Source organism: Piliocolobus tephrosceles, chromosome 4, assembly GCF_002776525.5.
Source record: "Piliocolobus tephrosceles isolate RC106 chromosome 4, ASM277652v3, whole genome shotgun sequence".
Classification (NCBI taxonomy): domain Eukaryota; kingdom Metazoa; phylum Chordata; class Mammalia; order Primates; family Cercopithecidae; genus Piliocolobus; species Piliocolobus tephrosceles.
The window spans coordinates 39,987,317-40,013,102 of NC_045437.1; the positions used below are offsets into that span (position 1 = coordinate 39,987,317).

The following is a 25,786-nucleotide window of genomic DNA, read 5'->3' on the forward strand; positions in this document are numbered from 1 at the left end:
AATGTCCTCATGTTTGCTTGAGAACATTGAGTCACAGAGGGTAAAGCGATTGCTCAGGGTGACAGGGTGGGGAATAGTAGCAAGAAGGGAATGGAGCATGTGGCAGCAGCCACATTTCCTGTTCTATCATTTCATTCAAGTGTCACCATGTTTTGAAAAGTCTAATAAAGTATTTAAATATTGAAAGAACTAAAGAAAGGAAACTTGGAGATTATAGAGAGCTATGCTTAATCACAGAAAAATATCGGGGCAATAGATCATAGAGTTAAATATACTTATGTAAAGATGGCATTACTGGAGAACAGATAAGAGCTAAAGTTTTGTCCAACTTTACTTTTATGCACACATGATGGAGTTGACACCTATTAGACATGAGCAAGGTCTGAGCTAACAACCAGCAAGACTTTAGCACATTTTATCCTTCTCTGATGACACTGAGAAACATTATCTTGACCACGAAATTGTTAAGTGGACTTGTGATTTACTGGAGGCTCAGATCTAAAAGAATGATTATCAGATCAACAACAATCCAGGAAACTTAACAGCTGGGGTTCTGAAGGAGTGACTTCAGCCCTGTGCAATAAAGAAGAAGAATATCGTTGTTATTTTTACCCCAGTAAGCATTTTTGAGGACAAGATAATTAAAAGTTGCTGGGGTTTTTTTTGTTTGTTTGTTTTTTGTTTTTTTTTGCAGACAGAGTTTCACTCTTGTTGCCCAGGCTGGAGTGCAGTGGCATGATCTTGGCTCACTGCAACCTCAGCCTCCTGTATTCAAGCGATTCTCCTGTCTCAGTCTCCCGAGCAGCTGGGATTACAGGCATGCACCAGCACACCTGGTTAATTTTTGTATTTTTACTAGAGGTAGGGTTTCACCATGTTGGCCAGGCTGGTCTCAAACTCCTGACCTCAAGTGATCCATCAGCCTCAGCCTCCCAAAGTGCTGGGATTACAGGCATGAGCCACCATGCCTAGCCTAAAAGTGATATTGGTTAATTGGAGGAAATAGTTGGAAACAAGCAGAAAGATATTTTCAAAGGCCAGGTTTAGGCTAGCACATACACAAGAAAAACTGCAAAAATACAAAACTGAAGAATACTGTGGGCATATATTACAGACTAAAATCTAGAGGTTCATATAGTTAGCATGCCAAGATCAAGAAGAAAGGGCAAAATTTTACAAAAATGGAGCAAAGAAATAGGAAAAGGTTGGATTTGAGAGGTAATATTTCCTTAGATTCTATTCAATACTTCTTGAGCCTCATTTAGAGGTCCAACTCAGTCATAGGCTTGCAAAATATTTAATGAGCAGAAAAATTAGGTTTATGATGAATAATGAGGGAAATGAAGACTGCTCAAGTAAGGTAAACAGGTAATCGAATAAAGCCTTAATGTTTATGAAGAATGCACTAGAGAAGGCAACTAGCAGTTTTCCATCTCCTCTGACAATAGCACATGAGGAAGCAGGTTTAGATTACAAAATAATAGGTTTGGGTTAAAAATATTTTTACATCGATGGCAATGAATAACCAAAAATAAATACTAAAATGTGCTTCCTGGGAGGCATAAGGGAAAATTACCCTCTGTCTAGGACTGCTCACTGATCTTTTTTTGAAATTGGGATTATGGAGCAGGCAAACTTATTCTCTAAAAGGTCAGAGAGTAAATAGTTTAAACTCTGTAGGTCCTAAGGTCTCTGTAACAGCCAATCAACCCTGTTAGTGGAGTGTAAAGGCAGCAATAGACAATAAGTAATCAATGAGTATGGCTGTGTTCCAATAAAATTTTATTTACAAGAACAGGCTGTGGGTGGGATTTGGTCCATGGACTGCAGCTTACTGACGCCTAGATAAAATGAGTCTCTGAATGTTGGAAGTGGAAAGATAAGTGTTAGAAGCAACATTGTCTTTATTCAGGTCCTAGTTGGTCTTTGAGCACTGTCATAATTTATGCTTCCCCCTAAAGCAACCTTGAGATGAGGACTTAGGTGCAGGTAATTTATTGGGAGGTGAGCCCCAGAAGCATGTCAGGGAGTGGGAATGAGATAGGGAAGGGAGGAAAGCCAAGAAAGGAAGTATTAATGAGTGTGTTACTGTTATGAACAAGTGGAGCTCAATCTTTCTAAGGGGTGAGGAAGCCGGGAAATTTATCTACAAACTCTTGTTTCTTATTGTTTGAAGGTCCTTCCCAGGGCATTTCTTCCCCCAACAATTCTGGCTCAACAGCTTAGACCAATCATGACTGCCAAGCCGCAGAGCACCCTCAGGCAGAGACACACAGGAAGCCATCAGCTTGCATGGAGATTGTCTGCAGGTGACTTGTCTGGGTCAGGTCAAGGAATATGGGTGGGACACTGACAATGTCTTCTGTGAACACTACCTAAACCTTTTTCTGTTCCTTAACTTCTGGAGAGGGAAGATTCCTAAACAGGCTCACTTACATCTTCAAAGAAGGTCCTTGTTTGCAGCACTATTTCCTTGAAGTAGAAGCTCACGTCTCGGTCTGTGAGCAGATTCAGGATATTTTTTAGAGCCTTCAAGCTTTCACAGACGACTTCGGTGCGAGCCAGGTGATACAGGCCTCTGATGATAGATTCGAGCATTAACTGCTTATGTTTCTTCACCTATTTTGAAATAAGACCTCTTAATCTTCAAAATTGTTCTATGCGTATCTGGAATAGGGAAGGAGTCCTCAGACAAGAGGACTGAAATTTTGTCAGGGTCACACGTACTTCAACCCAAGAACTACTACTACAGCAATGTATCTGGATTTCCAATTAATTTTTATGCAACTACTAGGTGTGGGTTAGGAAGTAATTATTTCAAAACTCTACTTAAGTGAACCATTTCCCCTTAGAATGCCTTTTACCTTGTGCGGAGCCCCAGATGCTGTGTTGCCGAGCCCTCGGATGGCCATCTGCCTCAGAGTAGCGTTGGAGTCCCAGGCACTTTGATCCATCAAGATCAGCACATCTCGCAGATTCCCATGCTTCCAAAGGATTGGCTCCTTCATGAGCTGAAACCAACACACTCCTCCCCTTTAGTTAAGGGTGTGGCCCCCCACTTCAGGAGAGTGCCAAAGACGTCATAAGTACAATTAAAGAGAGGACCCCACTGCTTGTGGAGCAGAGGAGGAAGCCCTCTGGGGAACCAGCAAGCCTTGCTGAAGCTGAGCTCTAGATGTGAGCAGCGCACAGGTCAGGCTTACATGGTGCTGTGAACCCGGTTACCTGCATAAGAGATGTCTAGTCTCAATGGAAAATGGGGCAGGGAAAACAGGAATGACTGATAGTTTTCCTTCTCTGGATTGGCTGGAATAGTCTTTAGGCCGGACTTTGAAGCATCAGTGCTACAATGCTTTGTTTCATCCCTCACAGATTTATTGTCCCCTTTTCTCTGTCTTGTGCAAACTAGAGGGCAGGAGGTGGGTGAGGTGGTTTATTTTTCCTCTTTCACCCCCTGCTTAGGTACCATATCTCTGGCAGTAGCTGGTCTCTCCTCTATTAAAGCCCCCCACTTTGAAGTCTCTCTTCCCTGGTTCCAGTGCACATTGGGCTCCAGACCCTAAGAGAAATACCCCAAGGGGACCCAGTGAGTGTGCTCTGAGGGCTGCTCTCCCTTGCCTCAGAGAAGAAAGCGGTGCCAGTTATCCGGTAGTTCTCCGAGGAGGAGGTGAGAGATGACAGCAGCTGTTCCATGATGTCCAGTATGACTCCGTGTTGCCACACTGCCATGCTCCTAGAAAATGCACTTTTTAGCAGAGACTTATTTTTCTAAACAATGGAGGAAATCTTAGTCTATTTGTTCATCAGGCAAGGAATTTGTCTAAAAAGGAATGCTTGGCTGGGGGTGGTAGCTCATGTCTGTAATCCTAGCACGTTGGGAGGCTGAGGCAGGTGGATTGCCTGAGCTCAGAAGTTCGAGACCAGCCTGGGCAACATGGTGAAACCCCATCTCTACTAAAATACAAAAAATTAGCCAGACATGGCGGTGTGCACCTGTAGTCCCAGCTACTCAGGAGGCTGAGGCAGGAGAATTGTTTGAACCCAGGAGGCAGAGGTGTCAGCTGAGATTGCCCCACTGCACACTCCAGCCTGGGCGAAGAGTAAGACTCTTGTCTCAAAAAAAAAAAAAAAAAAAAAAAAGAGACACTTGATGAAAGCCTACCAGGGCTTAAATTTTAAAATGACCTATCCAACTGTCCAATTTAAATGTAGTTTGAAATCCCATCAAAAAGCAGGCTAAGGACATGAATAGATAATTCTCAAAAGAAGATATACAAAAGGCCAACAAACATATGGAAAAATGCTTAACATCACTAATGATCAGGGAAATAAACCACAATGCAATACCACCTCACTCCTGTAAGAATGGCCGTAATAAAAAAATATTAAAAAAAAGATGTTGGCATGGATGCCATGAAAAGAGAACAGATTTTCACTGTTGGTGGGAATGCAAACTAGTACAACCACCATGGAACAGTGGAGCTTCTTGAAGAACTAAAAGTAGATCTACCGGTTGATCTAGCAATCCCACTACTAGGTATATCTACCCAGAGGAAAAGAAGTCATTATACAAAAAAGATACTTGCACACGCATGTTTACAGCAGCACAATTTGCAATTGCAAAAACATAAAACCAGTCCAAATGCCCATTAATCAACGAGTGGATAAAGAAAATGTGGTGTGTGTGTGTGTGTGTGTGTATATATATATATATATATACACACTATGGAATACTACTCAGCCATAAAAAGGAGTGAAATAATGGCATTCACAGCAACCCAGATGGAACTGGAGACTATTATTCTATGTGAAGTAACTCAGAAATGGAAAAGCAAACATTATATGTTCTGTCTCATATGTGGGAGCTAAGCTATTAGGATGCAAAGACATAAGAATGATACATTGGACTTTGGGGGTTTGGGGGAAGGAGCAGGAGTGGAGTGAGGGATAAAAGACTACACATTGGGTACAGTGTACACTCCTCAGGTGATGGGTGCACCAAAATCTCAGAAATCATCACTAAAGAACATGACCTGTAATCAAACATGACCTGTTCCCCAAAAACCTACTGAAATGAAAAAATAAAAAAAGTTTTTGAAAAGCTGATTAAAAAAATGTCCAACAGAATTCTAGGTATGTGAATATTAAATATTTCTTTCAAAAAATAAGTATAGTTTGTCTAAAGATGTTCACCTCAATCATGTTTCTTGAGGTGAGTGGTGCGTGTGGGGCTGATCTTACCATCTCTTCCCACTCCCTTTTCCTTCTTCCCTGTTTGTCCTCCTTCGACTATTAGTCCTAAGTGAATCATTATGCTCAGTGAAGTTGCCTGTATTGCACGGTTTTTTTTTCTGTTTTTTTTGGTTTGTTTTTGTTTTGTTTTCTTCTTTGTATCTGGTTCTAGAAAGTCTGCACATTACCTGGCCAGTGAACATACGCCTACGTGATGGGTAGTAGGACTGCTGAGGAGAGTCCATAAGTTGTCCCCCTCATCAGATTCCTTTGCAAGGCCTTCTCTCATGGCTTGGGCTTGCAAACATCTTAGAGTAGCAGTTGAAAGCCTAAAGAAGACAGTCAGCATTACAAAACTAAGTCAACCCTTATAGGGAATTGCAAATTCCCAAATTTACTTTCCCACTCCTCACAATGCTTTCCCACCCTTGGACTACGGGATGTTGTGTAAGGGAAAAACAGGCAGCCCTATGCTCACATTTTAGCCTTAGGATCCTAGGGGACATTCAGATGACGTGGGCCAGTAAGTAATGCCACAAAATCTTGTCAACACTCCCCCCATAAGAAAAAATAAGCCATAAGAATACAAAGTGAAAAATACCATATTTCACTGATTCTAAAACAACATCTCTGAAATCAGGATGCATCTTGCAGTAGACGTGTGTTACAATTGTTCTTGGCCAGACAGTACTTGTGACGTAGTTACTATTGTCTGTGCATTCACATCTGTTGTGTGTTTAGGTATAGCTCTTTATATTACCATCGTTTTAGTAAAGTTACATGTATTATTGGAACTATTACTTTTTTTTTTTGAACAGTAATTTAAAGTTTATTCCAGCTATAATGCAGGTTATTCTGACTTTAAGGTAGCATCACATGGCATACTTCTGAGTCCATTCCCGAGATATTCTGTTGTACTTATCTCTGTCTGTTTTATAGATCCGTGCAATCTCTGGCACTAGGGGGTCATCTGGGTTTGGATCACATAGAAGTGAACAAATGGATAAAAGAACTTTAGAAATTGTTAAAGCAGGCGACCACTGTGATCTTAGAATATCGAGACAAATGCTGCCATTACTGTTAATATTTGGATGATAAATTCTATTACTTTTAATAGTAAAAACAGATATTACTTTTGCACCAACCTAATACATGTGTTGAATCTAAATGGTGTTTAAAGTGTCTTTAAAAATGTTGCACTATAATTTTACATTGGAATGAAAAGTTATGCAAAAGGCAAGGAAACAGAATGATGTGATATAAAATGAAAATGTATACCTCATAGTCCTAAAAGAGTTCTTTTGATAAGTACAGAGTAAAAATTTTAAAGTTTAAGAAAGCATTGATTCACTGCTTACTTTGGAGTCCTTGTCTGTTTTCTCAATGGTATGCAAAAATGCTTTTTTTCAATTGCTGAAGTCTCAGAGTTTATGAAATATGGTATTTATTTTTATTTTTCTTCTTTCCCTGGTGGACTTGAAGATCACAAGATTCCAGCCTCTCTAGGAAGATCTCAATGATAGAAACCAAAGATAATACAGTAGTTCCTCTAGGAAAGAAAGCATAGACCCTTATTCTTTAAGTGACTATTCTGTGTAGTTACACTGGATACTGGCTCAAGAAGAACTATGGCGTCATGGCTTAGGGACAGTAGAGCCTTGTTTCTTCATGGACAATGGATGTTATGACAGAAAGGGCAGACCCTGACTTCCGCAATGCTGCTCCTGGAGTCTGGGATTAGGACTTCTGTGGAAGATGCTTCCTGATTGGCCGTTTACCTGCAGGGGTCTGGGATCTGCTGCTGTTCTCCCTGCTGCATCACATGCCGCCTGCGGCTCCAGGAAGAAGTGGGCATCTTCTGGCCCAGTGTGCAGCTAACCAGCTTCAGGAGGAGAGTGAACAGCTCTGGATACAAGCCGGTGACAGAGGTGCCTATTGAGATCACTTCATACATAGCACAGGCCACCTGAGAGGAGAAAGGGCCTCTTGGTCAGGCAGTCTCATTTCCTCCAACACCATCTTCTCTCTGGGCTGATTTTCAACTTTGTTTTCTCCACCAGTAAAAACACATAGAAATGGGAGGGTTTATTGTCTGGAAATTTCTCAACTCAGGGACTGCCATGTTAGTCCTGTGACTGCCAGGGGATACTAGTCATGTAAAATAAAATGTTTTCAGCATTGGGGTTTTTCAACAAAAAAGAGTCCTTCGGATATCTTCCAGATTAATCTAGAAATATAGATACATAGATTTTGGGGGTGGGGGTTGATGAGAAATTTGTTTCTAAAAATGATCAGCCACAGACAAAAGTATAGCCATAACTATAAACTGAATAAAGTTAGGGTATGAGAGAAGGAGGTGTCATTAATGTGAGAGCACCAAGCTCCAGGTGGGGATAGATCATAAAGGACGGCACAGTCTCAGGCAAGTGATGGGTTCAGGCTGTCCAACTCACTGAAATTGCCTCAACCCTGGCGATGTCATCTTCTAACTCCGTCTCCAGTTTGTCTATTAAGGCTTGCAAGAGTTTCCCACTGGAGGCTGGCTTTTCAGCCAGCGCCTTCCACAATGTCTTCGTGTCCCTAGGGTGGCAAAGCAGGAAATTGGTAGATAAGGCACAACCCCTCAGGCTCTAAGCTTCTCCATCTGACTCACTGTAAAATCACATTATGACTAAACATAATTTCAAGGGCAGATGGACATGCTGCCATGCCTGGGGATAAGAAAGATGTTTTACATAACAATTCAGCAACCTAGCCTTGGGTTACAGAACTTTGTTAAAGTCCACTAAGATGGGAACCTCTCATGTAGGTGCATTCTAGGCCACCAGAAAAAGGAGAATATTCACTTTTTAATATTCTCTTATTCCTATGGCGTATGGTTAAAAATATTATTATGCAATACATATATATCTTATATATATGAAAAGCACTTGGAAAAACCTTATTTGTGATTCAAATACCAATTGTTAAATTGTTATTCAGATGAGCTATTTTCAACCTTTGTTTGCTATCTTGCTCTCAAACCATAAATCCCTCCCCAAGGCCTTTCAGAGTGGCCTTCCCTAGGAGAAGGAATCAGTTCAATAAGGATCTACCTGTCAAAGGGCAGAGGCTTCTGTAAAAGGTTGACAACAACTGTTTCCATGTGAAAGCTGGCTATCTGGGAGATGGCTTCTAGCATGAACTGAAAACTTTCTTCTTTTTGTCTGAGGACTGGCATGTGATGGTAAATTGTGCTTAAGATCTCCAATAGCTAAAGAGAAAAAAGCCAAGTCAAACATTAAGTTGCCATTTTCCCTCTATGTGAATGACTCAGAACAGGTACCTGTCATGGGTGGGCAGTTGATGAATTCTAAATAATGTTAAAAATAATAATTGATTTCACATGTGGCCTATTTCTCACTTAGGAGGATTATTCATGAATTGGGTATTTATTCCTAATTCAATTTAGGAAACATTTTGTGAAAGACTGTATTATGACAGTTGCTATGTTTGCCATTGTTGAAATTTACCAAAGATGAAAAAGATGTACCCCTTTTGCAAAAGGAGTGAGTGACCCAATAAAAAATATCAATCATAGACCTAAAGGCCTGTAGTTCAAGGCAGTCTATGGCAAATGGTATACATGAGGTGCATACAACCAGAATCCAGGAGGAACTGATTCACATTGGAGGGCCATTTGGTTTGGGTCTTGAAGCATTTGTAGCAATTTCAAAAGGCAAGGTGGAGACAGATGGTGGGGAAGGGCATCCTTGTCAGAAGGAAGAAAAACAGATAAAGATGTGAAGTTAAAAGACATGAGAACAGGTGCAGCACAGAGGATTTTTAGGGCAGTGCAACCACTCTGTATGATCTTATACTGGTGGATACATGTCATTACACACTTGTCAAAACCATGAATGTACAACACCAGGAGTGAACCCTAAACCCTAAAGTCCATGGAACTGTGGACTTTGGGTGATGATGTATAATTGTAGGTTTACCAATCATAACAAATCTACTCTGGCGGGAGATATTGATAGTTGGGAGGCTGTGTGCATGTAAGGGGAGTGGGTAGATGGGAACTGTGCTTAATTTTGCTGTGAACCTAAAACTGCTCTAAAAAATCTATTTTTAAAAAAATCATGGGAACATGGGCATAAGGAAATGCTGAGATTTCTAGTGTAGGAGAATGGTCCAGGCTGGAGTGTAGAGAGAACAAGGGTAATAAAAGGAAGATGACTTTATAGAAAAGATGAACCCAGATCTCAGAGTACTGAATGCCACCTTTACGGATTTGGATGTCAATCTGTGGGCAGTAAGGAACGATATCATACATTTGGATTTTTGACATGGACAAAGGCATATATCTATGCTAAAGTAACTTTGCTTCTAGTAGACATTTCTCTCTCTTATTTTGCATAGACATTTAAGTTAGACATTAATTTAAAATATGTTTTCTCTGAATTACAATTCCTTAGTTATAAATAGCCCCCCTTTATGATTACCACAGATTCCCAGCTCAATAAGGGTTGGAGAGTATTTAGGTCCCTATTGTAAGCCTTTGCCTACTGTGTGAACAACTCTTTATGCTATACACTCAAATATAGGGACATTTCACATTTATCAATTTATCTATTTTGGCTGTCCAGTGCCTATCACATAGTATATACTCAATAAATGTTTTCAAAAAGACTTATTGAAAAGTAATTGGCACAGAGGAAATTTTCAATGCCCTTAACACAAAAGCTGTGCTTTGGAGTGTCTTTAAATTGAGAGTAGTTGACTGGACTATAGGGACAAGAACTTATTTCTCTTACTCCCTTTGAATTGCTTTCATTTAGTTAAAGACTTTTTCCTTTTTGTTTTTTTTGAGACAGAGTCTTGCTCTGTTGTCCAGACTGGAGAGCAGTAGCACAGTCTCAGCTCACTACAACCTGTGCCTCCCTGGTTCAAGTGATTCTCCTGCCTCAGCCGCCCAAGTAGCTGGGATTACAGGCACCTGTCACTACGCCCAGCTAATTTTTGTATTTTTAGTAGAGATGAGGTTTCTCCATGTTGCTCAGGCTGGTCTCAAACTCCTGTCCTCAAGTGATCTACCTGCCTTGGCCTCCCAAAGTACTGGGATTACAGGCGTTAGCCACCTCACTCAGCCCATTTTTCCCTTCTTATTAATATTTGAATAACTTGCATTCTATTTTTGACTTCAGAAGAGAAAAGAGAGGTCTCTCCACTTGGAGCTCTTAACCAAGTTTCCTGAATTTAAATCTTGTTCACTCTGCTTAACTCTCCAGTTGGGAAGAAGAATTGAGCACTTTCCCCAATCCAATGGTTATCAGACAATAAACACTATGGGGTGTGGGAGAAAAGCCTGAAGAGTAGTAGTGAAATAAGAAACTCCTGCCCTTGGCGGTTGTCTCAAAGGCATCCACATGGTCACTCTTATCCTTACAGCTCTAACAACCCAGTTTTCAATCATCCAAATGGCCTTGTTTCAAAGCTGCTTCCTCTAGCCAGAGTAAGACAGTTTGAAAAGCTTTTATATTAAAAGACAAGAGAGGCAATTGAGACAGGACCTCAACATGAGCCTTGTTGTTAAAACACACAACGTGGGTCTCTAATGAGGCCTCTTGAGGCTGTGCAAGCCTTTGCATGCTGTCCATCAGTGGACAAACAGAGGCAGTGGCTGACTTGGCATTTTAGAAGTGATAGAATTCTGCTCAGTTGTAAAACTGGCTATCAGTTCACCTGATCTTCCAGAGCAGCTCCCTGCTCCTTCAGGACAGTGATCATCCATATGCCACAGGCCTTTGTGCATGTGGGGTTGAGGCTCTCCAGACCATCCAGCATTTCCTCTAAGAACATGAGAATTTCTTCATTTGGGATGAATTTACTGACAATCTGAAAATGCACCCAGAAAGATTCATGTAATCAACCACCCCATTTTATATCTAGATACTTACAACATGCTGTTATGGTTTGTTTTAAGGTATTAGAAGCCACTGAACTTTTCAACAGTTTTGACTGAGGCCCCAGAAACTAGAGAAAATACTAGAACAGGGCATAGACATGACCTTTTATTACTAAGCAAACTTTTCATGGAGTTGCCTTTTTATCATTTCATATTTATTGAATCCTAAGCCTGCTAAGGCAATTTCCTCTCCAAGCCTAAAGTTATAGCATACTGCATAGGGAAAAATAATGCAGAATGTTTATATAGCAATATATACATTATAAATTCCTTTTACATACATTCATATATCATAGAAACATGTCTTGAATCTGCCACATAATACCTAAACCTTGAGGATTCAGGAAAATCTATCAATATGTACTAAGTACCTTGCTGAATAGTCAGGTGGTGGACAATGTACATATGGAGTATGATTATGAGCCGTGTTTCTTGCTCTTCCATATTTCAATATTAAGAACAGTCCATAAAAGGTCAATAAAATGGAAGAACTTTGCAATTGTTATCTCTAGGTGCAAGCACTATACAGAATGCTTGGTTGATAGCAGTGTGTGAATTTCAGTGTGTATGTCTGTGTGTGTGCATTAATGAAAAAGGGGTGGGAAGGCAGGTGAAAAGTTGGTGTTTGAATGAGTTCCAGGATCATCATCTGGGGAATTAACTAAGCAAAATGGTAACGATTATGAGTTTATAGACATGAGAAAGTTCCTATTTACAGTGGTCTTCCCCTTGCATTAAGTGGCCAGATGATATTGAGAAGATATGAGCTCCTTTCCTTGAATATTTGCACATCCAAGCCATTTGCTGAGTTATTATGGTTCTACGATCAAAGGACTATGCCATGGCTACCATTCTATGTAACTCCAAATGCTTGCCTGTTGTCCAAGATTCATGATTAGCTGTTTTGTCTCACAGTGGGTTGGATGTTGATTCAGGAGCAAAGGAAAGAAGGGAGCTCATGTTTTGGAGCACCTATTATGTATCAGGCACCTTTTAAGGCATTTGACATATGTTCCCTTCCTGTCCCCCAAATGGCTTCTCTGTCATTTGCTGATCAACTACTCGTGTCTCTGCTACAGCCACCTTCCTTGGTCCTAATTGCCTCATTTGATAGCTGGAGTCTTGCAGTTTCCTCCAAACTGACTTCCCTAATTTTGCTCTTAACAGTCTACATTCAAGTCTCCACATAGCTGCCAGAGTGGCCCTTCAGAAACGTAAGTCTTGTTGTGTTTTTCCTCTCAGAACCACTGTTAGCCTAGAAGAGGCATTTGCACACTAGGAATATGAGCCCCGTCCTCAAGATATTTCACTTCTCTCTTTAAGTATATTGTTATAACATACTGATTTTGCTGGATCCTTTATTGCCACCTGTGGAAAATTGCCAGTAACATCAATATAAATCTGTAATGTCTACATTATGAATGATGTTGTCACACATGAGGGTGCCTTTTTGCATTTCAAAATTGGCATAATTATGTGTAGTGGCTTGACTCTTCTCAGAACCCTCCATTCGCTTTTGATTTCAAATAGAGCAAAAAAAAAAGAGCAAAAAAAAAAAAAAGTTCCTCAAAAAGGCTCAGAAGGCCCTTGGATCAGCCACTGGTTATCTCTTGGATCTCATTACTCCCTCTTTCTATACTTCAGGGGCTTTGCACTTGCTGTTTTCCCTCTGCCTGGAATTCTCTTTTCCAGATATTTCCATGATTATCTCTTTCAGGGTGTCCTTCTCCAGAGGATCACTTCTTACCTATTCTTTATTCCCTTTCTTGACTTTATTTTTCTTGGTTATCATTATCTGATATTATGTTTATTTTTTGGATTTCCTTTACTAAGATGCAAGTTCAGTGGAACAGGAATTGTCTTTTCTGCTTTCATAGTGCCTAGAATAGAGCTTTCCATATGGTAGGTGCTCAGGAGAAGGGAGATAAGTGAATGCATGACTGAATGAGTGATTGAATTGATCGGCCAGTCCTCACAACAACCACATAATGGTCTTTTGTTTTTGTTTCTTGAGGATGAGGAGACTGAACTTCAATCAGTGTACACAGAGTGCATCTGATTAACTCCAAAGCTCTTGTTCCTTCCACTCCAACCCACAGCATCCCACATTCTGGGGAAGAACACTTGGTCTACAAAGTTTCCCACCATATGAAATGATCAGTAGTGAGTGTTGACTAGGCATGTGTACTCAGAGTTAGAAAATGACAGGACCATGACTCCTTCAATCAGCTTGAATATCTATCTTCCTTTGCAGTGGGGAGTATGTAGCTTATCCATTTGGAAATCAATCCAGAATCTTTATATCCACTGGCCACTCCTCCATATTTATTACCTTAGCTATTTTAGAAGAAATCTTGATCTGAACCTGCACGTCATCACTTTCCAGCCCTTCCTGCAAACCTTGTAGTCTTTCCACTTCCAGGTGAATGCCTAAAATCAACAAAGGGAGAAATGTTTAAGCATTCAAAGACCTGATAGGCGTTGACGAGGCTGGCTACATTTTGATATGACTCTAAATTAGCTGCTGTCTGTTGAGATGGTGAACATAAGCGCTAACACATACTGAGTGGTTTCTACATGCTGGGCACCATGCAAATACTCTGCATACAACAATCTCATTTATTACTCATAAGCATTATCTGAGGTAGACTCTCCTGTTCCCTTCTTGGTTTTGCAGATGAGAAGGTGGGAACAGAGATGTGAAGACATTGCCCAAGGCACATGGTGAATAAAAATAGGAGAGTCTGAATTTGAGCCCTGGTCTGTCTGACACAAATGCCCAGGCTCCAACTACTCTGCTATGCTGCTATCTCTCTTGGATTTCTATTCTTCAGTGAGCTCCCTCATTGGGGAAACTGAAAAGTAACTATTGTAATGAGAAGTTTACATCAGCAACTGTGTAAGTGATTGTTGATATCAATTTGTAAATGCAGGCCTAACTAATAAAGATTTTCTGTTTGTTATTTGAATGTGTATTAATCACGGAAACTAACACATGAACCATTCTACGGAAGGCAGCCTAGCCCAGTGCGATACACGTGGACTTTGAAGTCAGATGCACCTGAGCTCAAAACCCAGCTACTCTACTTTCAGTGGTCCAAGTAACTGGAAACTTCTTAATTTCAGATTCTCCCCTTTCAAAACTAAATGTCCATGAGTATCGATGGGTATTTAATTTAGCATCACACTTGTTACTTGTGTCTAGTAGGTATTTTAGTAGTACATGTTCTTTCTCTCCACCATGCTTGTTTGGTCCATCAGGGAAAATGTCAATGTAAATTACAAAGTATGGGAGTTCTATTAACAAAGAGTATTTGAGGACCTGAATTTTTCATATTTTAGGAAAACGAAGTAGGCTAAAGGAAAAATAGGTAGAATAATAATAGAATCCAAATTCCTTTTTTCCTATGAGTTCCCTGCTGGCATATTTCTGTAATTACTGCAATGGTTTTTTTTTTTTTTTTTTTTTGAGACAGTCTCCTAGGCTGGAGTGCACAAGTGTGATCTCGGCTCACTGCAACCTCTGCTTTCCAGGTTCAAGTGATTCTCTTGCCTCAGCCTCCCGAGTAGCTGGGATTATAGGCATCCACCACTACTTCTGGCTATTTTTTTGTATTTTTGGTAGATGATGGGGTTTCACCATGTTGGCCAGGCTGGTCTCGAACTCCTGACCTCAAGTGACCCATAGACTTTGGGCTCCCAAAGTGCTGGGATTACAGAGTGAACCACCACGCCCAGTCTGGAATGGTTCTTTAGTTCTCACTTCCTTAATTCTGCTTTTTTCCTGACTTGGTAAAAACATATATCCTTAATTATCTTCCTATATCCCAAAGGACTTTCATACACACTTTGACTCTGCTGAAGAGTTTTTTCTTTTCTTTTGACTGACTATCGCTCTCCCCCTAACCAAATCCTACCTTTTGGCTTTAACACACTTATAAAATGTGAATATTGGAACTGTAACATCTCTGTGTCCCCAGCATTAGAACAGTGCCTGATACATGGAAAGGCACTCAACAGATATTTTGAATACCTAAAAGAATGATGTGTGGAACATAGGCAGGCATGAGGTGGCATTAAGTCTAGACTGTTTCTGGCTGCGCCTGCTCTGCAGAACTGCACACACACAAGGTAGAGCTGTCCTTGATGAAACATGGACTCAATTAACCTGGACAGGAAGCCCTGATTGTTGGTTTCAGCCTGAGACGGAGGTTTAAAAATTCCTAATATTCTGTAGTATTGACAGTTATTCACATGTACTTGGAGAGCAGGAGGAGCTCCTGCTCTGAAAATTTCCACAATGTTCTGTCTCTTGGAGAGCTTTGAAAGGCACTTAGTACCATGATAATACTGCAATTTTCTCCTGAAGAAAACCATGTGATAGAGGAAGCATTGCTAATATGCCCAATTGCTTAGTGATTTCAATCGGAGACTCTCAAAACATTTTACCTACTTTAATGGATCTTTATAAGCTTTGGTGTTATTATCTCTATTTTAAAAAAATGGGAAAACAGAGCCACCGAGGAAAGAAATACTTGTTTCAGATCTAGGAGACAGATTCTGTGATATAATTAAGGTATTAAAACAGAAATTGCTGAACTGGAGAGGGAAGGAGACACAGAGACAGAGAGACAGAGAGAGAGATGGAGAGGGGCGAGGAGAGGAGAAACGGAGGAAAATGAGGAAACAGGAGAGAGGAGAGGGGAGAAAGGAGAGAGACATAGGTGCATAGGAGAAAAGCTGAGAATAAAAGAAGATGGGTTTCTTTTCTTCATTTGTGGGCTCCCTACCTTTCCCTCACCTTTTATATAGAACAGACCAATAGTTGAGCTAGCAGCCGCCTGACGGATGGTGGGCAGGGTATCACAGGAGTGAGGAGCCAGGAGTCCAAGCAGTGAACCAATTTTAAAGTTCTCTGGCGCCTGCAGGATAAAGGAGGCATCCCGTTGTGATGAGGTAGCTTGGTCATATCCCAGGATATTCCCAACACTGGATCTCAAGTCTCTTATTTTCTCTCTGCAGGTCCTTAGAATGAAATCTGATCTTGCACTTTCTCCTAAAAGATGCCTATTTTCAAGGGCAGTGGAAAAGTAAGCATGCATGTAAAGACAACCCAATAGCTCAATTTGTATGTGTGAGCTGCACTCTGAAGTTAGAACTCTCTCCAAAAGTACTTCAGAAACACTTTGCTCTGAGATGCAAGATCCACCAGGCAAGAGTTTTGGATTCCAGACGTCTCAGAGATCCCTGCTGTTCACAAGCAATAAAGTCTATTCATTCCAGGGGATTACTTACCGCAACATCATTTGTCAGCACTTTCGCTGTGATCTGGAAGGCTCTTTCTCTTTCCCACTCTTTTTGTGAAACAAGCCACATTCGGAGAAGCTGTTGGTCAAAGAATAAATGTTCTTTCTTTAGTATTCTTCATATTCATCTAGTTTCATATTCTCTCTTTCTGTCTCTGCCTCTTCTGTAACAGGGTGCTCGCTTCCCCACAGTTTTTAAGTAGATGGCTGTATGTGGGGTGTGGGTGGGTCCAGCTGGATGTCTTCATGTGAGGAAAATGCAGTAGAGTTTAGAGTGGACATTGAAGAACAGGTTAGGGAGAATGAGAATCAGTTTGAGTGGAGGCTCTACTCACATTAAACATTTCTTGACAGTCCTCTGCATTCACATTATCCCACATCATGGTCTTCAGAAGTTTTCCTAGGGCATCCATGGATCGTTCATAGAGAAACTGAAATCAAATACATGTGTGTAAGTCTCAGGCTGGGGTGAGGCAGTAAGGTCCCACTGCAGATTTTCATTCTGCTTAGGCCTCACTAGTGCATACTTGAATGTGCTCCTTATCTTTGTCTGTCTGGCCTTCACTTTTCAGATTTTCCAGAGGTGGAAGGGGCAGCAACCTCCGAGTATTCTCTTCAAGAATGTTAAGGTGATCTTGTAGTGAGAGCTGAGGTTTCAGTTTACTGAAATGAGAACCAGGTGGAGGAATGGATATTACAACGACCAACAGAACATACCCAGTGGAGTTCCCAAGAACTGCCAATCACATCTGACCATGTGACTAATGTGTCACATTTTCTGACATGTTGGGATGTTGAGAGAGGTGGTGACAGGAGTAGGGAGCGATGGGAACATAGAATCAGACTGCATTGGTGAGCATAGTCAATATGCCTCCATTCTTTAGATTGATGAACAAATCACCACTCACTTTGTGTTCCTTAACACTTTATTATGTGATCTGTGATGGCTTTAACCCACTTGTTTTCTCCATCTCGTGTGTGTGTGAGAGAGAGAGTGTGAGAAAGAGAGAGAGAGAGAATGACAGAGAGATATACATGTATCTCCTCAACTAGATTGTAGGTCTGCAGCAGTGACTTTTATCGATTTCATGTGTCTTTTCATGCTCTAAATAGTGCCACATATACTATAGGTTCTTATGAATGCACAAGCGAACAAATGACACTGGAGTGTTTCTTCCTTTCTGCCTTTCTTTCAAATGTTTACTGTAGACTTCATGAGGATATGAAAAAGCCTAGACATGACTTGGAAAAATGTACATGTTCAATAAGCATGAAAAACCACATTTACTTTTAAATAAATGTAAGTTAAGACAATAAGATACCATTAGTCAGCTACCAAATTAGCAAAGCAATTAAAAATGATGGCACCATCAGGGAAATAAGGTTCTCTTAGAGAGGAATAAAATTCAGTACCAGCTGGGAAAGCTCTATGTAGTATTCTCGTCTTCATTATCTGGTTCACTGCTAATCAATGTATCAAAGTATAATTTATGTATAGTAAGCTGCATCCATTAAAACAATTTTGAGAGAGATTCACACTCACGAAAACACTGACAGTTAGATAACCAATATAGAATATTTCTATCATACTCCATTTTTTTTCTATTCCCCTTTCCAGGTTATCTTTTCCTCCCCCTTGACAACCACTGATTTGCTTGCTGTCATTAGAGATTAGTTTTCAAGTTCTACAGCTGTGCTGTCTCTAGCCACATATGCTAGTGAACGTGAGTTGTGGGCTGATCCAGATTAAGATGCAATGTAAGTGTAACACATAGGATTTTGAAGATTTAGTATGAAGAATAATATAAATTATCCAATTTTAAAATACTGAATATATGTTGAAATAATACAATAAATATATTGGATCAAATAAAATATACTATTAAAATTAATTTTATCATTTCTTTTCACTGGTTTAAAAGTGGTTACCAGACAGTTTTAAATGACATATGTGACTTGCATTGTGTTTCTACTTGACAACACTCTTCTAGAGCCTGGTTAATTCTTAATTCTTCTTCGAGATTGATTTATTTGAGATTTCTACAAACCTCCCTCATTTTTGTTAACATGGCAACCTGTACTTTCTCTTATCTTGCCTCTTACCACATTTGGAGAAATTACGTGGGTGCTTCTTACATCCGTTTCCCCCAGTAGGCTGAAACTCTGTCAGGGGAATTCTTGTTCATCATCACTCTTTTGCAAGCGAGTTCACTGACTGATATGACATAGATGCCACTTAATAATATTTATTGAATAAAACCATCAACTATTATACTTAAAAGTTCAGAAAATAATTTTTTGCACAAAGGTGTTCATCAAAGTATTATTTATAGTTTTTAAAATAGGCAACAATTATATATAGCAATAGGAGGTTGGTTAAGTAAGATGAGACATATTTATTCAAAATATTAGGCAGCCATTAAAGACATATTTGTTACCTCAACATAATCAACACCATATGTTAAAAGCTTATAACTAACATTATACTCAATGGTGAAAGGCTGAAAACATCCCCTGTAAGATCAAGAATAAGACAAGGATACCATTTTTACAACTTCTATTTAGCATAGTACTGGAAGTCCTAGCCAGAGCAATTAGGCAAGGAAAAATTAAAAAGGCATCTAAATTAGAAAAGAAGAAGTAATACTATCTCTGTTTAGAGATGACACAGTCTTATATGTAGGAGCCCTAATGACTCTACCAAAAAACTGTGAGAACTAATAAATGAATTCAGCAAAGTTGCGAGATACAAAATCAACCTATCAAAATCTGTTGCATTTCTACGTACAACTGATTTGTTAAGAAATGAACAAACTGAAAAGGAAATGAACAATTCCATTTACAGCAGCATCAAAAAGAATAAAGTACTTAGGAATAAACTTAACCAAGTGAAACACAGAAACCCACTAAACATTGTTGAAAGAAATGAAAGAAGGCACAAATAATGGAACAGCATCCTGTGTTCACGAATTAAACAATAATGTAAAGATGACGAGATCTTAATATTGCTAAGATTAGATCTACAGAGTTAATGTAATTCCTATCAAAATACCAAAGGTGCTTTTTGTAGAAATAGAAAAATTCATCCTAAAAGTCATATGAAATCTCTAGAGACCCCAAATAGCCAAAACAATTTTGAAGAAGAACAAAGTTGGATGTCTTATACTTACTGATTTCAAAACCTTTTACAAAAGCACAGTAATCAAAATAGTATGTAACTGGCATAAAGTTAGACATGTAGGCCAGGTGTGGAGGTAGGAACCTGTAATCCCAGCATTTTGGGAGGCTGAGGTGGGCTGACAGCTTGAGCCCAGGAGTTCAAGACCAGCCTAGACAACATGGCAAAACTATGTCTCTACAAAAATAGAAAAATGAACTGGGTGTGGTGGTGCTCTCCTGTGGTCCCAGATACTTGGGAGGCTGAGGAGGGAGAATCACTTGAGCCCAGGAGGTCAAGGGTGCAGTAAGCCGAGATTGTGCCACTGCACTCCAGCCTGGGTGACAGAGTAAGACCCCATCTCAAAAAACAAAAACAAAAAAAGAGATATATGAATCCATGGAATAGAATAAAGAGCTTATAAGTAAACCATTAAATGAACTACGACAAGGGTACCAAGACCATTCCATGGGGAAAGGACAATTTTTTAAAAAACAAATTTTATTGAGTATATTTAAGGTTTACAACATAATGTTATAAGATATACATAGGAAAAGGTTACCATACTGAAACAAATTAACATAGCCATCATCTCACATAGTTACCCATTTCTCTTCTACCCGCTCCCACCTCTGCCCCATGGCAAGACCAAAAGTAGGAACAGCTATAATCTACTCACTTAGCAAAATCCTTAATACAATACACTATTATTAAATATAGTCCTATATAGTCCTAGGTTGTACATTATTAGATCTTTAGACTTGTTCATCAGATTTCCTTGCTACTTTATATCTTTTGACTTACATTTTCCATTTCCTATCCACCACTGAGAATAAAACAGTAGCTACTGTTTTTTATTCTCCGTTTCTGTATATCTGACATTTTAAAAAATTCCACATACAAATGAGATTACACAATTTTTTTTTTCTGTGTCTGGCTTATTTTACATAGTATAATGTTGTACAGGTCCACTCATGTTGTAATAAATGGAAGGATCTCCTTTTTAAAGGCTGAATAATATTCCATTATGGGCATAAATATCACAATGTCTTTATCCATTCATTCATTGACAGACACCGAGGTTGTTTCTACATCTGAGCTATTGTTAATAATGCTGCAATAAATATGGAAGTACAGATAACTTAAATTTTTTTTAATTTAAAAAGCTATAGGGGTACAAGTGGTTTTTTGTTACATGGATGAGCTGTATAGTAGTGAAGTCTGAGATTTTAGTGTACTTGTTACCCAAAGAGTGTACATTGTACCCCAATAGGTAAATTTTCATCTCTCAGGGAGTGCAGATATCTTTACGAGGTGGTAATTTCATTTCCTTTGGGTATATACACAGAAGAGAAATTGCTGGGTCCTATAGTAATTCTATTTTTAATTTCTTTTGGACCCTCCATCCTGTTTTCCATAATGGATGTACCAATTTACATTCCCACCAACAGTGTACAAGGGTTTCCCTTTCTCTATATTCTTGCTAACATGTGTTAGGGTTTATTTTTGATAACAGCTATCTTAGCAGGTATGAGGTAATATCCCAGAGCAGTTTTGATTTGTGTTTCCATAATTATGAGTGATATTGAGTATTTTTCATTTGCCTTTTAGCCATTTGCATGCTTTCTTTTGAGAAATGTCTACTCTGGTCCTTTGTCCATTTTTAAATCAGATTATATATTTTCTTGCTATTGAGTTATATGAGTTCTTTTTAATTTTGGATATTAACTCCTTATCAGATACATGGTTTGCAAATATTTTTTCCAATCCATAGGTTGCCTTTTCATTTTGTTGACTATTCCCTTTGTGCTGCAGAAACTTTATAGTTTGATGTAGTGCCATTTATTTATTTTTCCTTTTGTAGGCCAAGCTTTTGATGTGAGAACAATCCTTATAAGAAATGTCATTGGAAAAACTGAATATCCACATGCAAAAGAGTTAAGTTGGACCCTTATGTTACACCATATGCTAAAATCAACTCACAATGGATCAAAGATCTAAATGTAAGAGCTAAAGCTACGAAACTCTAAGAAGAAAACATAGGGAAAAGCTTCATGATCTTGAATTTGACAGTGATTTCTTGAAACACAGGCAAGAAAAGGAAAAATAGACAAATGGACTACTTAAAAATTATACACTTCTGTGCATTTGGGGAATACAAAAGAGGGAGTGAGAGTGGGGAGCAAGGGTGAAAAAACTACTTATTGGGTACTATGCTCACTACCTGGGTGACAGATTCATTTGTACCCCAAGTCTCAGCATCATGCAATATAGAAACTTGCACATGTACTCCCAAATATAAAATAAAGGTTGAAAAAACAAACTGAAATAAAACTTTTGTGAATCAAAGGATAGAATCAGCAGAGTGAAAAGGCAGCTTATTAGATGGGATAAAGTATTTGCAAATCATATGTCTGATAAGAGGTTAATGTCCAGAATAAATTTAAAAAATACTATAATTAAACAACAAAACACCAAACAACTGGATTTTTAAATATGGAAAGGACTTGAGTAGACATTTCTCCATAAAAAATATACAAATAGCTAACAAACATATGAAATGATGTTCAACATCACTAATCATTAGGATAATGCAAATCAAAACCACAAGAAAATACCACCTCATACCCATTAGAATGGCTATAAAAAACAAAGTTTTGGGTCACAAAAATCAATATACACAAATCAGTAGCTCCACTATATACCTACAATAATCCCTTTTACAACAGCTGAAAAAAAAAATTAAATACCTAGAAATATACTTAACCAAGGAAGTGAAGGATTTCTATGAGGAAAACTACAAAACACTGCTAAAAGAAATCATAGATAACACAAACAAATGGAAACACATCCCATACTCAAGGAAGGGAAGAATCAATATTGTGAAAATGCCCGTACTGCCCAAGGTAATCTACAAATTCAATACAATTCTCATTAAAATACGATTATCATTTTTCATAGGACATAGGAAAAACAATCCTAAAATTCATATGGAATACAGAAAGAGCCCACATAGCCAAAGCAATAGTAAGAAAAAAGAACAAATCTGGAGTCATTACATTACCTGATTTTATACAAAACTATAGTTACTGAAACAGCATAGCACTGGTGTAAAAATAGGCACTTAGACTGATGGAACAGAATAGAGAACCCAAAAATAAAGCCAAGTACTTTTAGCCAACAATATGAATGTACTTAACAATACTGAACTGTACACTTAAAAATGACTGATTATAAATTTTATATTGTATTTATTTTGCCACAATTAAACATTAACAAAAACTGAAAACTAAGAGAAGTATGATGTTTGTGAATAATTGGTGATAATGTGGAAATATGTAAGGTGAAGTTAGAAAAGGCAGGATGAAAAATCATATGCAGAGTAGAATCTCAACTCTGTTATAAAAATGGAGGACTAGAAATAAAGACTTAAAGGAATGTATTAGCACATTTTCACAGTGCTATAAAGAAATACCCAAGACTAGGTAATTTATAAAGGAAAGAGGTTTAGCTGACTCACAGTTCCACATGGCTCAGGAAGCCTCAGGAAACTTACAATTGTAGCCAAAGGCAAAGGGAAAGCAGGTACCTCTTCACAATGCAGCAGAAGAGAGTAAGCATGTGAAGGAGGAACTGCCAAATACTTATAAAACTATCAGATTTCATGAGAACTCACTCACTATCACGAGAACAGCATGGGGGAAACCACTCCCATGATCTAATCGCCCCCTTCCCTTCATATGTGGAGATTACAGGTCTCTCCCTCAACATATGGGGATTACAATTCGAGATGAGATTTGGGTGGGGACACGAAGTCAAACCACATCAAGGAAATAGACCACAGTGTTGGCAACAGGGGCACGATGGTTGGTTTTTATTATTTCTTAAAATTTTGTGTAGTTTCCCAATCTTTGCAGAGGACTTCTATTTCTTTTTCTTTTTGTTTCTTCATCTTTTATTTTAGGTTCAGAGGGTATATGTGTGGGTTTGTTTCATGGGTAAATTGCATGTCATAAGGATTTGGTGTACAGATTATCTCATCAATAAGCATAGAACCAGATAGATAGTTTTTAAATTCTCACCCTCCTCCCAACCTCCACCCACAACTAGGCCCCAGTGTCTATTGTTGTTTCCATGTGTACTCAATATTTATCTCCTACTTATAAAATTAGTGGTATTTGGTTTTCCTGCATTAATTTGCTTAGGTTTATGGCTTCCAGCTCCATTCGTGTTACTGCAGAAGACAGATTTAATTCTTTTGTGTGACTGTATAGTATTCTATGGTGTAATGTATCACATTTTCTTTATCCAGTCTACCATTGATGGACATCTAGTTTATTTCATGTCTTTGCTGCTATTAATAGTGCTGCAATGAACATATGCATGCATATGTCTTTATGGTAGAGCTATTTATATCCCTTGGGTATATACCAAGGAATGGGATTGCTGGGTTGAATTGTAGCTCTCTTTTGCGAGATATCCAAACTGCTTTCCACAATGGCTGAACTAGTTTACATTCCCAGCTGCAGTGTATAAGTGTTCCCTTTTCTCCACAACCTTATCAGCATCTTTCTTTGAGTTTTTAGTAATAGCCATTCTGATTGGCATGAGATGCTATCTTATTGTGGTTTTAACTTCTATTTATTTTACTGCAGGGTGAAAATATTATTTTTAAATGGTGCCAAAAATTATTTTCTTTTTCAGGATTATTGCTGCTAACCAACTAGAATGTGATTAGGGCTTTCATAAGATTTTAATTGAAAGTTTAAAATTTGCCTGGAGGCCAAGATCTAGAAAGAGGAATTTCCTTTTGCAGAGAAATTTTAGTCCATATATCAATACATGTAATTCTTCTGAGTAGCTCTTCAGTCTCTGTCAGTCATCAAATGACCAATCTCTCAGTCAGATCCGTAACTCTTTGGAAGGAGAAAAAGCCCCAGTTTGAAGCTCTTATTAATGAACTATGTTCAGTTTTGGGAGTGTGTACTGAAGTCTGCACTAATAGATGTTAGTTGATCAGGAGGAGGATAAGTGGGAAAATACTTTTGCAATGAAAACAACAAACAATTATCTACCTGAGATATCTAATGGCGATTAAGGCTTTCCACCGAACAGGGCTAGCTAAGGAATCCAGGGGCTCGCCTCTAATGAAGTCCTACAACACAAATAAGGAGATCAAATGTTTCAGAAAGGCTCAGGAAAGTTTCCAGATGCAGCTGCAATCTCATTGGGCCATCATAAACAAGGCAGAGGATCTGTTATGTGGGACTGGTGAGGTCTATTCACTTTTTAAAAAGATAGCCCTGAAGTCTTGGTAATAGAATACTCAGGACCTTCCTTATTCCCTCTCTGCACACTCACCAGCATGTAACCAATCAGCATCTCCTTGTAGGAAAACTGGAACCCCTGATCCTCAGCATCTTGTACAGCAATGCCAATCTCAGTGATGCTTCTTGTGAAACTCATTTGTAGATCCATGTCCTAAAGCAAAAGCATTCACAATGCAAGTCAAGGTCTAAGGCACCACACTCAGGTCTATTAACATGTTACCTAGCTTTGAAATATGTTCCCAGACAGGAATGAGGATCTTTGCTTTCTATGCCATCTCTACTCCAGACTAGGGTCTAAGTTGCAGGGAAAGTGAGAAACAAAGGCCATTTTTCCTCCCTACCACCCACAATAGAATGAAAGTTCTCTAGAGCAGTGGCTTTCAAACCTTTTTGACCATAAACAACAGTAGAAAACAGTTTACAATTCCACCTAGTACCTATATGCCCCAAATATGTCTAATATATAACAGAAATAATAGTTATAGTTTTTATATGTAAAGTACTCTGTTATTTCATTAAATAATTTTTCTGGTTTTGACCTATTAAACTGATTTCAACTGATAGGTCACAACCCAAAGTTTGAAAAACGTTGCTTTAGTTTATAGCTCAACTTCTAAAGACCCTGGAACCAGAATATAATCCCTTGTTCTGCCCTGGATTAGGATCCTGGATCCTGACTTCAGAATTGGATTGTTACATGTTGGAAACCTTTCAATTGGAATCAAATCAAAAGAACATCTTTGCTTGGTACACTTCAGGGGGGCATCTATCTATCTATCTATCTATCTATCTATCTATCTATCTATCTATC

General features: G+C 38.9%; 2 protein-coding genes across 2 annotated transcripts in view; both read right to left on the minus strand.

Annotated features, from left to right (window-relative positions):
* The window catches only part of MROH2B (maestro heat like repeat family member 2B), a 74,551-nt gene that overhangs the window by 4,313 nt on the left and 44,452 nt on the right, over window positions 1-25,786 (minus strand). Inside the window, exons 23-37 of the mRNA XM_023216458.1 lie at window positions 25,007-25,126; window positions 24,721-24,800; window positions 17,016-17,151; window positions 16,824-16,919; window positions 16,478-16,567; window positions 15,984-16,104; window positions 13,515-13,612; window positions 10,960-11,112; window positions 8,328-8,485; window positions 7,686-7,812; window positions 7,011-7,198; window positions 5,421-5,561; window positions 3,619-3,733; window positions 2,865-3,011; window positions 2,437-2,619 (exon numbers count right to left, since the gene is read on the minus strand). Coding sequence (XP_023072226.1) covers window positions 2,437-2,619; window positions 2,865-3,011; window positions 3,619-3,733; window positions 5,421-5,561; window positions 7,011-7,198; window positions 7,686-7,812; window positions 8,328-8,485; window positions 10,960-11,112; window positions 13,515-13,612; window positions 15,984-16,104; window positions 16,478-16,567; window positions 16,824-16,919; window positions 17,016-17,151; window positions 24,721-24,800; window positions 25,007-25,126 — 1,953 coding nt within the window. The remainder of the gene's footprint in view (window positions 1-2,436; window positions 2,620-2,864; window positions 3,012-3,618; window positions 3,734-5,420; window positions 5,562-7,010; window positions 7,199-7,685; window positions 7,813-8,327; window positions 8,486-10,959; window positions 11,113-13,514; window positions 13,613-15,983; window positions 16,105-16,477; window positions 16,568-16,823; window positions 16,920-17,015; window positions 17,152-24,720; window positions 24,801-25,006; window positions 25,127-25,786) is intronic.
* LOC111545552 (ubiquitin-conjugating enzyme E2 D3-like) lies at window positions 6,034-6,797 on the minus strand. Its single transcript, XM_023216556.1, has 2 exons — window positions 6,772-6,797; window positions 6,034-6,339 (listed from the first exon to the last, which is right to left on the minus strand). Exons 1-2 carry the CDS (start codon window positions 6,795-6,797, stop codon window positions 6,105-6,107), a joined length of 261 nt encoding a protein of 86 aa, XP_023072324.1. The 3' UTR covers window positions 6,034-6,104.

Excerpts from the sequence above, each read along its gene's own strand:
- LOC111545552 (XM_023216556.1), bottom strand. The coding sequence starts at position 6,797 with ATGCTTTCTTTCCTAGAGGAACTACT. Across the intron at positions 6,340-6,771 it reads TCTTTCCTAGAGGAACTACT|TAATAGAATTTATCATCCAA; the intron begins GTATTATCTTTG and ends TACTATTAAAAG.